The 11,034-nt window shown below is 50.7% G+C and overlaps 2 protein-coding genes across 6 annotated transcripts in view; one reads left to right on the top strand and one right to left on the bottom strand.

Annotated features, from left to right (window-relative positions):
* Positions 1 to 11,034, top strand: part of EME1 (essential meiotic structure-specific endonuclease 1) — a 34,153-nt gene that overhangs the window by 14,951 nt on the left and 8,168 nt on the right. The window contains exon 1 of one of the 5 annotated variants that reach the window (XM_059046386.2): positions 10,045 to 10,284. The exons of 1 other annotated variant lie outside the window; for it this stretch is intronic. The gene's annotated coding sequence lies outside the window, so the exon portion shown is untranslated. Of the gene's footprint in view, positions 1 to 10,044; positions 10,285 to 11,034 lie in introns of those variants that run through there. 3 more of the 5 variants (XM_067021140.1, XM_067021142.1, XM_059046388.2) reach the window with 3 other exon arrangements.
* MRPL27 (mitochondrial ribosomal protein L27) lies at positions 5,008 to 10,238 on the bottom strand. Its single transcript, XM_059046390.2, has 4 exons — positions 10,141 to 10,238; positions 7,917 to 8,048; positions 7,435 to 7,502; positions 5,008 to 5,444 (listed from the first exon to the last, which is right to left on the bottom strand). Exons 1-4 carry the CDS (start codon positions 10,178 to 10,180, stop codon positions 5,238 to 5,240), a joined length of 447 nt encoding a protein of 148 aa, XP_058902373.1. The 5' UTR covers positions 10,181 to 10,238; the 3' UTR covers positions 5,008 to 5,237.

The following is an 11,034-nucleotide window of genomic DNA, read 5'->3' as shown; positions in this document are numbered from 1 at the left end:
GAGGCAGGAGGACTCCACGCCACTCTGTCACTACATTCTCCTGCTCTCCTAAGGCAGGTAACGAGGAAGGAGCTAACAGCAAGCACTCCAAGGAAATAGTGTTTGGGTTCAAGGGCTGAGATGATTGCTTTTTTCTGGCTCCTATTTTATAGAACATCTGAAGTTCTAATCTGGTTCTCTAAAAGTTTTTTGTTTTGTTTTACATCAGCCTTTAGATCGATTTTTAAAAAACTTAATAACTGTGTTTAGCATATCAGGCACAGGCAGTAAATATCAGAGCATTTAGACTCTGCTGACTAAGGATTCACAGACAGTAAATATCAGAGCATTTAGACTTTGCTGACTAAGGATTCACAGACCAGCCAGCAGGTTTAACCCAGGCTGTGGCTATGCTGTTGTTGGGCTAGCACAACTGTTTCCAAAGTCTTATTTATGGAACTTAGGTGGGACATGCCCTCTGTTTCAGCCCCTGCCACTCCCATCCTATTACACCAGGTCCCAGTCACCTGCTGTGACCATTTTGAGCTTAGCCCAGTGGATGGGGATCCAGGCTGAGGGTTCTGAGTTAATTGCTCTGAGGTGGCAACCCAACACTGGGGTGGGTTCAGAGCTCCCTCAGGCAATTCTAATTTGCAGGCTGGCAGGAAAACTAAAGTCCAGCCCCAGCCCCACTGCTCTGGCTGGTTTGTCTTGGCCCCATGAATTAGAAGCAATGTGGGACCAGGAGTAGGCTTCATGACTCCATCCTCTCCCCTGTCCAGGTCACCGAGGCAAGTGTGAGTGCAGCTACTCAGACTGAATTCCTGGCCGACAGTGTCCCCCACCCTCATCTTTCTGTAGGGTTAGCTCAACCCAGAGGCTTGAGCTTTTTGAGGCTTTGAAATCCTCCCCTGGCTGGGCCCCTGGGGTCAAAATCGGAATAACAGCCAGGCGGAAGTGGGGTGGGGGCGGGTGGGGGGTGCTGGGCCCCCAGAGCTGCCCAAGAATTCCTTTGGAGGGAGGGGAAGAGCCTGGGGAGAGAGGCTTTTGTATTTTGTGCCTGGTTTCCAGGACAACCAGGGGACACCTCAGTTCCGTTAGAGATGGGAGCAAAGACCAGAGGACAGTTGGCATTTGGAGTCCTGTCACCTGAGCTGATGGGAAGTGGTGGGGGAGGGGTGTGCAGAGTAGGGCTGGGAGGGGATCGGGACTGAGAGGTGCAGAGATCTGGGCGAGGTGGAGCTCCCCTGGCTGTCTTCTGGGTTTAGCAGAAGCCTAGCCTGTTCCCGCCAACCCCTTCTCCTGCAGGTTGTTGAGGGACCCTCGTGGCTGCCAGGCCTGCAGAGTGGAGTGCCATCTGTGGGTCACTAGGTCCTGGCATGGTACTGACCAGGACAAGCAGGGGCAGAAGCTGAGAATCTGGAGAGCTGCTCACAGATACCATGGCTCTGAATGAAGCTGCTCCTCTGGCCCAGGGACCCTGGGTTGAGGGTTGGCCCTTGTGGGGATGGTGGGTGGGGCCGGCAGAGGGTGGGGCGCCCATCCTGTGGCTGTCTTCAAGGTCATTTAAGGCCAGTGCCCTTACTTGGCACCGCTCTCCCACTGCTGTTCCCTGTGCAGAGATCACTGAGCGGAGAACAGCCTCCTAGACATAGTTGTGGCCACTGGTGAGGACCCATTGCTGTCCCAAGTTCAGAGTTGGGGCAGATGCACACTTGGCCCCTCACCAGAGGCCAGAAGCCCAGCTTCTTCATCTATAGGGTCACCTAAAGCAAGCCACTTGGGGAGAATGCTGTGTTTGGCTAGTATATGAACCCTGAGGTCCCTTCCCTGCTGTGTTCTATGATGCTACAGTCTATGATAGTGGAAGAGAGTCTGGGCACCAGGAGTTTGACTTCAGACTCAAGTCCTCCCACCCCTGCCTCTTCAGATCCAGTTTCTAAGGGTGTCTGCCCTGCCACAAGCTCCTTCTCCTCCCCGAGTGTGTCCCTCTGTAAACTCCCTTACACACATCACTCCTTCCCTGGGGTGAAGGAAGATAGGATATAGCTGCCCTGTCCTCCCTCACAAATCTCTGCCACAGGGAATTGATGCAGCAGCAAAAAGGGAGCTGCCTGCCCGTTTCCCCTGCATGTCAAGCTGATACTAGTCCCAGCCAGGTCATTCCTGCTCAACTTTTGGAGTGGAATTTCAATCTGGGGAGGTGAGATGGGTCCGTGCCTGCCAGGCCCAGGCTGAACCTCTGATGCCTGGTGCCTCTGGTGGGGAGGAGAGTTTCATGCCAGTTTTTATCACGGCCGTGCTGTTGTGCTGCTGTACCAACGAAGCCCCAGGGCTGCCACGTCCTCCGCTCTCTGCTCAGTATGGAAGGGGCCTTTGGTTCTACTCTATGGACCCTCATCTTCCAGTCTGGGTTCCCTCTGGACCAAGGAAGTAGTGTGGAAAGGGTTAGCAACATCCTGGCCAGCCTCGTCTCTGGCCATTGTGAAACAGGACCCAGTACTGGGAGCTGCTGGTGAAGACAATGGTCTTCCCAGCTCTCCAAGCAAGGCCCACAGGCTCCTAGCTCCCAGGGGAAAGCCCAGAGCCAACTTCTGTGGGTGGTGACTACTGTACTGTCAGTCCTCTTCCCAGGGACGGAGCACCACGTGGGATGCTGGGTACAAAAAGCAAAAGAGATCTTCAGACCTGCAGCCTCCCCAGGCTCCAACCCCAACTCTGAGCACCAGACAGAGGATGGAGAGGTAGGGACAGAAGGTGTTCTCTGACCCTCCCACAAGGGTCATCAGAGCTGGCTGCCAGATTGTGAAAGAATGAGCTAGTGGCCAGAAAGGGGTGAATTTCTTTATACCCGAGTGCATTTCAGAAATGCTAAGGGTCTGGGCTTTGTGCCTTGGACTGGTGGAGGGAGATAACAAGATGGGGAGAGGACATGGGGACAAGAAAGCGTTTGGGTTTCTGCTCTCTTGCTCGCTGACCCTAAACCCCGAGCTTCACTATGAGTCATCCTTCGTGATCCCCAGGACTGCCCCTCTCCCTGCTTCAGCACCACAGGATGCCATAGGAGGTCCAGGCAGTGGAAAGGTGCTGAGAGTCCCAGGGGATGCAGGTGAGGGAGGACCGTGGGGGGAGAGGTATGTGCCAGGGCCTAGTGTGGCTAGGGAAAGAAGGCGAGGAAGCCTAGAGAGACTCCTTGGAGAGAAGCATGTGTGGTACCCTGATCTTAGGCTCATCCTGGTGGAAAGGGTCCAGATGGAAGCTGGAGAACAGCTGCGCAAGCCTGCCTGGCTCCCTTACTCACAGGGCTATCCCCAGGGGGGTGAGGTATTGTGTGGGGCTACGCAGCAGCTACCAGCTATCCCTATGGGAGCCAGCTTGCCTGCCCAGCTATGAAAGTGTTCAAAAGAAGGACCGGCGGCAGCAGATGCACCAGCTGACTGCACAGCGCTTCTGGCTCTGGGCCTGCAGAGAGGTAGGTGAATGTTCAGCCCTCCCAGCCTTGAGTGGAAGAACTGAGTATTTTTCCTTATTACTTTTTTTACTGTATGTAAATGCCTAATCAGAGCCTCTGGGACAAGGAAAGGACCACGGATGGCGAGCCCCAGGATTTGGCTAGAGGCCCCACTTCACCTCTTTGGGTAGAGGAAAGGATGGCAGACCCCAGTCCAGGGAAGCGATTTAGGCTGGGCAGAAAAGCTTCCATAGAACCAACAGCTCTAAGATTCAACTTGTCTGCAGGAAGGACCATCACTGGGGGAGAGGAGACACAGAAAGCAAAGTCCAAAGAAAGAGCATGTGTGTGCAGGGTGTGTGTGTGTGTGTGTGTATGGGAATGGGTAATGTCTTTGCTCTACCTCCCCCAGCTGCCATCCAGCTATGAGGAGGCCCTAAGGTCACCGCCTGCACTACCACCCAACCATGGCTCTGCTCACCCACCCCAGGAAGCAGCCACCTGCCTGCTCAGGGCAACACTATGGGAGGAAACACACTCTTCCATCTCGCCCCTTCCCACTTCTCCAGGCGACTGGTGGAGACTGGCAGGGACTGGCAGGGACAGCGTTGAGCCTATGGAGACACTTCTAACAATCTCCCCGAGCTGGGCCTTGGTACAAGACCCTATGGGAAGGAAGCCAAAGTGAACCTCAACAAACCCTGGGCCACCTTTGCAGGAGGTGTGAAATCTGGGGTCATGCCCTGAGAATCAAGGTGACAAATTCAAGGCAGACCTCCAGAATTACATTTCTCTGCCCTCAACCCCTGGAGCTCCTGCCTTCAGGGCAAAGAAGAGTGCTTGGGAGGAAGGCACTAACTCTGCAAGCCCTCTCTGGGGCTGCAGCCAGCATCGCCTACCTCCAACAGCCAGGACGTCTGTCCACCCCTGCTGAGACTTCGTTCCTCACCCTTGCACTCGAAGCCCAGCTTCTAAAGGTCTTGGGTTGACAATGAAGGCCTGCCCCCAGCCCACTCTAGGCCCAGACTGAGTACTCCTAAAGCCAGATTCTTTGCTGCAGTTTACGGTTTGAGAGAAACCAAGAATCAGGAAAGAATGTGAGCTAGGTGTCTCTCTGGGTAACAGGAAGAAGCCCATCTGTCACCCATTCTGTCTCATCATGGGAAGGACCCTGGTATTCCAGGCCAGATGGGGCCTCTCTGCTCTGGACCCACAGAGGCAGGAAGGGGTCTGCCACGTGGCCATTTCTGGGGCTGCCGCCCCAGCTCCCTCTGAATGTGGCTCCAGGAGAGGAACATGACCACACTGGCTTCCTCTATTGGCCCCTTGGTCGCCCCCCACCCACTCTTCCCCAGCGACTTCTGTGGGATCCAGGAGGGGAAGGAGCAGGAACACCCTCAAGCACAAGCACTCCTCTTCCGTACCCTTTGGGGGATGGTGCTAAAGGGATCCCCTCCTCAAAATGAAGTCCCCTCTTCTCATTTCCTCACTCTGACAGGGCTCTTTCCTGCTTTGAGGCTCCCCGCTGTGTGCACCTGAGAACATGGACAACAGATCAGTAAGCCACTCCATCCAGGTTTGTCCCCAAATAGCAGAGACTCATGGCTCCAGCTAACTTTATTTTTGGCCCCAGGTCAGGTCTCCCAAAGGGCTTCTCAGCCAGTCACTCCACAGTCTCCTGCAGTCACCACCAAGCAGACTTCTTCCTTGGGAGGCCTTGTCGTCACTCCAACCCTTGATGACGTCTGGTACCACCCTCTCCTGTCACCTGGGCTCCAGTCTCTGTCCAAAGGCCTCAACCAGGAGGTCAAAGCATAGCAACCAGTTTGAAGGTGCCCTCAGGCTTGGCAGGAACCACGTGGACGAAAGTCTTGTAGAGCACAGCCCCCTCGGGCAGCCTGGTGACCAGATCCACAGCCTCCGAGTTGCTGGGACTGGGCACGTAGACCTCCTTAGTGTAGCGGACTATCCCCTCCTCCAGAGCATACAGGTACTTCTTCTTCCCCAGCCCCACCTGCAACACACAGACCTGGTCAGCTGGACAGTCAGGGGGCCCATCCCAGGGCTCTAGGATAGACTCTTCACAAGGATTCAGGCCCTGGGGCCAAAGGGGAGGATTCAGAAAGCTCCATCTCAGGTTCCCTTTCCCACTGCTTGGTAATTACTCCATCCCAAAGGCGGGAAAAGAAAACTCCAATAGCCAATCCTGGTGGTTACTCAGTCCCTGAGGGCTGATACCTGGACCCATATCTGCAGCTGGCCAGAAGCCACGCTGGATAGGTGCCCAAACCAGGCCCAGGAAAATGTCTCTCATCACTGCTCCTGGGAGTTTGCTTCACTGAGGCTTAACACAACACTAGTTTGATATACATTTTCATCTATATGGTGATCTATAAAGTTTAGGCTCAAAGCTATATGGATAATGCATATGCTAATTAAACAAAATGATATCAGCTAATACTTATGTCATGCTTACTGTGTGTAAGCGCTGTTCCAAGCCCTATTATATACATTAACTCACTTGATTCTCACCTTGTGAAGTAGGTACTATCGCTAACCCTGATGTTCAGGTGAGAAATATGAGCAAAGAGATTAAATAAACTGTGTATTATATATTTATTTTCTTTTTCTTTTTTTTTTTTTTTTAACTATACATATCATAGCTTTTTTCTTTTAGAACTTGAGATTGCATGTGTGGCAATTTTTACCTTAGCATTATTCAATATCTCTCTCATTAAAAGAACAGACTGGTGCTTCCCTGGTGGTGCAGTGGTTGAGAGTCCGCCTGACGATGCAGGGGACATGGGTTCGTGCCCCGGTCCTGGAAGATCCCACGTGCCGCGGAGCGGCTAGGCCCGTGAGCCATGGCCGCTGAGCCTGCGTGTCTGGAGGCTGTGCTCCGCAACGGAAGAGGCCACAACAGTAAGAGGCCGGCGTACCGCAAAACAAAAAAAAAAAGAACAGACTGGTTCAAATCCCAGCACTACTACTTACTATTGTGTGATCTGGGCAAGTTAATTTACTTCACTCTATGTCACTTTTTTCATCTGCAAAATGGAGATAAATATTAACTATTTCATAGGGTCATCTTCAGGATTAAATGAGTTGATAATCAGAAAGAGCTTAGAATACTGCCCAGGTCACAACATATTAGCTTTTATTATTGTTGTCATTATTTTATTAAGTCTGAAGAATTAACACAGCCACATACTGAATGTCTCAAGTTCTAAAAAAAAATAAAGCTACTACAATCAATTCACATATAAATTAGTATTTTCGAAATAATTATAGGTTACTATCAGTCTTTCTGTGCCTACTAAAATTGCCAAAAAAGAGGTAAGAAGGCAGGAGGAAATTGATTACAGAGGAAACTAAACTAAAATTTCAAATAATGTAAAGAATATAGTATAGATCTGTCTTAAAGAACTTTCCTACCTCAGCAAGTAATACCAACTTGGTGAAACTGAAATCCCTGCCTGGTATGCACCTAATTTCTGGCCCACAAACTGAATTCTATTTTATTAAATTCAAGTTATCTTTCAGCCATCTAATAATAACTTTAATCAAAGGAGGAATTCTTAAAAATAAGAAAAAAATGAATAAATTGAAATTAGTTTCCCAAGATTAAAAAAATATCTTAAATCACTAGAAATATCCTCTTCCAAGAACTGGGGGTTAGAAAGGAGACCCCAGAGAACCAAGCTAATGCTATTACCAAAGCGAAAAAGTGATTTGGGAGTCAAGCAGACCTGGTTCAAATCCCAGCTCTGTCACTACCCACCCCCCCCTTCTAAGTTTCTGGCATCCTACCTGTAAAACAGAGATGACACCTACCTACCCTAGGGATGGGGGTAAGGATGAAATGAGATAATGCAGGCCCAGGGATCAGCATGACACTTGGCATTTGGTAAGCACCCAATAATTGCAACTGCTATAATTACTATGCTCAGGAGCATGGAGAGGTGAAGAAAACACAGTGGGTGGGGGGGCACAGAGCAACTCACATGGGCACCTGGGTGCCAGCGGAAGTGGCGCTGAGTCGCAAGGATGTTGCCAGCATGAACATAGTGACCTAGAAGAGAAGTCCATATGTGTGCTACCTTTGGGCCCCCACGATGAGGCAACACAGCGAACTGCTAAGTAACCATGGCAGCCCTCGCTTTCCTGGCCCAAATGCTACATACCAACCCCTAAGCCTGCCCCTGGATAAGACCAACTCCCAGTCTGACACAAGGAGCCCCCTGTCCCCCACCCGGCAGCCTCCTCTGCAGTCGCATGACCAAGGTTCCCACCTGTCTGCTCTTCCTCAGCCCCTCCACCCCGCCTCAGGTCTTATATGTTTCTTTAATTTGGAACTAAATGTTCTGGTGAGCAAAACGGAGAGTACAGGACAGGGCACTTGTGTGGTTTGCCCGCTCTTCAAAGGAACGCCGGGACAGCAGGGTAGGGTGCTAAGTGGAAAGTGGAAGCCAGGTCACACCCTTACCCTCCATTTTCTTGATGCCAAAGCGTTTGCCTGGTGACTTCCCACCGAGGTTCTTAGAGCTGCCACCTGTCTTTTTGGATGCATATCTGACGGCAAGAGCTGTAGCCTGAGGGGGGCTCAGCAGGGCTGTAACTGCAGAGAGAACAGAAATGTTGTTCAAACAGAGCGGCTCCCCATCAGACTATTTCTCTGCCTCAATGGGTCATTTGCTAAGCTGAGAGGTGGCAGGGGGCAGTGTCAGGGGAGGTGACGAAGATGTGTGAGCAGAAATGCCACTTGACTTTGTGGGTTTTCAGGGAGTGTCTGAGGTCCTTGGCCTTCCCCCACGACAGGGGATAAGTCATTCTTGTATTGTCCATGGTGTAAGCACTACATGAGATGTCTGTGTGTGGCCTAGGGTTGAGGGGAGGGAGTAAAATATTAATGGAAAAAAAATAAACACCATGTGCCCTTGGTCCTGACACATCCAGTCCTATTGAAGAGAAACAAAACCACAGAAACAGAAGCCAGCAAGAGGACACCACAGGGCTGCCTGTTTCAGCCTCACTCACCATTATGCCCTCAAGGCTCAAAGCACTGTGGAGGGGCCAGACCACAGAGCCCAGCAACAGGACACCCAGAGAGAGGCTCCTGCTTTGACCTCACCCACCACTTTCTTAGCCATCACCCATCCACTGCACATCAGACACTTGTAAACAAAAAGGGAAGCCTCTGTGAGGGTGACTCCCACAGGCTCCTGTCCATTTCAGAAGGCTGGACCCTTTCTTTGTTCGGCAAGTCCATCAAGCACAGGTCCACCCAAGAAGGCTGACACCATGCCCTTGTTAATCTGACCTCTCCATAATCACTCCAAAGTGCTCAATGGCATTTATTTTAAAAAGGAAAGTAAACTAAAATTCATAATGACCAGGATGGAAGCCCTGTGCTATATGACAAGCCCAGGAATGGCATTCAGGTCTCCAGATACAGCTATGGTTAATCAGGGTCATGCCAGAGTCTTTAGAGAAGGCTTGTGGGTCCTGGAGTCTATAAGTTCAGAGTTCCTAAAACCTAGGTTTCTGAAGTTTTAATGAGAACAGAGACTAGCTGGGGCAAAGGACCAGAGATGAGGACTTACAGAGACAACATGTTAAATGGCCAGCACCAGAATCTACCTACCTTTAAACACCTATTCATTTATTCACTCAATTTCAGGAACTGGACTTTGCTTTACCTAACTTACCTCACTTACGAATCTTTGCCCTTCACCCTATTCCCCATCCTCCTCAAAGTAAATGATGCTACTACCACTTACACAGTTGCTCAGGCAGAAATCAAAGAGTCACTGCAGATTCCTTCCCTTTGCTGATCTCACATATCCAGTTCACCAGCAAGCTCTGTGGATCCTATTTCCAAAACGGATTTCAAATCCACCCATTTCCCTCCAAGTTCACTGACACTAACACCCTGACTAAATCATCTCTCCTCAGGACTACTATTACTGCTTCCCATCTGGTTTCCTCATTTCCACTCCTACTCCCTTTAAATTAACATAAGAGCAATAGTTTGCTTTCTCAAAAATGGAATATTGGGTCAAGTCATTCTCTTGCCCCTCACTCTCTTACAAAGCCAGGCCTCCTGTCATCCTTTAGGTCTTAACTTACATGTTACCTCCTCGGAGGGCTTCCCTGACCACTCAACCTAAAAAAAAGACCCAGACACATTTTTTCCTTTCTGTCACAGTAGTCGCAACAATTCACAACTATTTTATTTACGTGCTTATGTACTGGCTTATCTATTAGAAGTAACCGTCCTGGGGGTAGAGACTATGTCTTCATCTTCTCTGCTGAGATCCTCAACACCTACCACAGTGTCTGGCACCAAGACCTCAATCTGCTGAATGAATAGATGAACTTTTTGAGCGCCTATGTGCCAAAAGCAGTAACCCATTTTTGTAGATAATGGGATCCAAACAAACCTAGACAGGGGAAGCGGAGAACCGTCACCCACCCCTAGGGAAGCTGTATTCGCACGCCTGGCAAGGAAAGGTCACGTGCTCCGCGCCCTAGCTGTCACACGACCAGCGACTACCGTCCCTCAAACCTCGTGGGCCCCGCACGCTCCCCCCAGTCCCCTCCCGCCCCCAGGGTCATCCCTGGGGAACGACCTCCAAGCCCCCAGATCCCTGCAAGGTCTCCACTCCGCCTCCACCCCTCGCCCGGCGACTACCACGGCGGCCGTTTACCAGCTGTCCGCGTCCGCAGCGACAACACCGCTAACGCCATGTTGGCCTTACACTCGCTTCCGGTCTGAGAAATCTGCTTCCGCTACCGGAGATCTATTTCCGGGTCCTGCGTGGCGGATGAAAGAGTGATGCGAGGAGTTACTGGTGAGTGCTGTGGGGCGGGCGGACGGGGTAGGGCCTACTTTCTGAGCTCAGCTCCGCAGAGGCTTGGTGGCCAGGGCATGCGGCGCTTCTGCCGCGGTGCGTGGGCGAGCCGCCCGCCCTGGTGTCGGCGGGAGAGGCTTGGAACCCGCTCAGCAGGGGCCCGCTTGTCCGACCCCCGCATTGTGCCAGAATGTACCGAGCCCCGTGCGGGGACAGGGATGAGATCTCTCCCTAGTCGTTCAGCTTACTTTATTGAGCGCTTCCTGCGTGCCAGATACTGTACTAAGCTCTGTAGATGCATGCTTTATTTTTTTTAAAACTTATTACAATCTTGTAAAGTAGGTAATGTTATTACCCCTATTTTACTAAAAAAGAAAGCGAGGCCCAGAGAGGTTACATGGCTCATCTCGGGTCACACCTACAGTGTTAGTGAATATTTTTGTTAAAAGAATGACTCTTGTGCACGACGCAGCAATTGGCAATCCTAGGTCTGTCTGCAAGAGAATTGAAAACATCCCCACAAAAACTAGGACATGAATGTTCATGGCAGCATTATTCATTCAAAATGGCCAAAAATGGAATCAAACAATGTACACCAAATGATGAATGGACAAACAAAATGTGGCATATCTATGCAGTGAGGTGTTATTCAATCATAAAAAGCAATGAAGTATTGACACATACTACAACATAAATGAACCCTGAAAATATTATGCTAAGAAGCCAGTCACAAAAGTTCACATACTCAGC

The sequence above is a fragment of the Kogia breviceps genome, chromosome 19, assembly GCF_026419965.1.
Source record: "Kogia breviceps isolate mKogBre1 chromosome 19, mKogBre1 haplotype 1, whole genome shotgun sequence".
NCBI classification, from domain to species: Eukaryota; Metazoa; Chordata; class Mammalia; order Artiodactyla; family Physeteridae; genus Kogia; species Kogia breviceps.
This window is presented reverse-complemented; position numbering and strand designations above follow the sequence as displayed.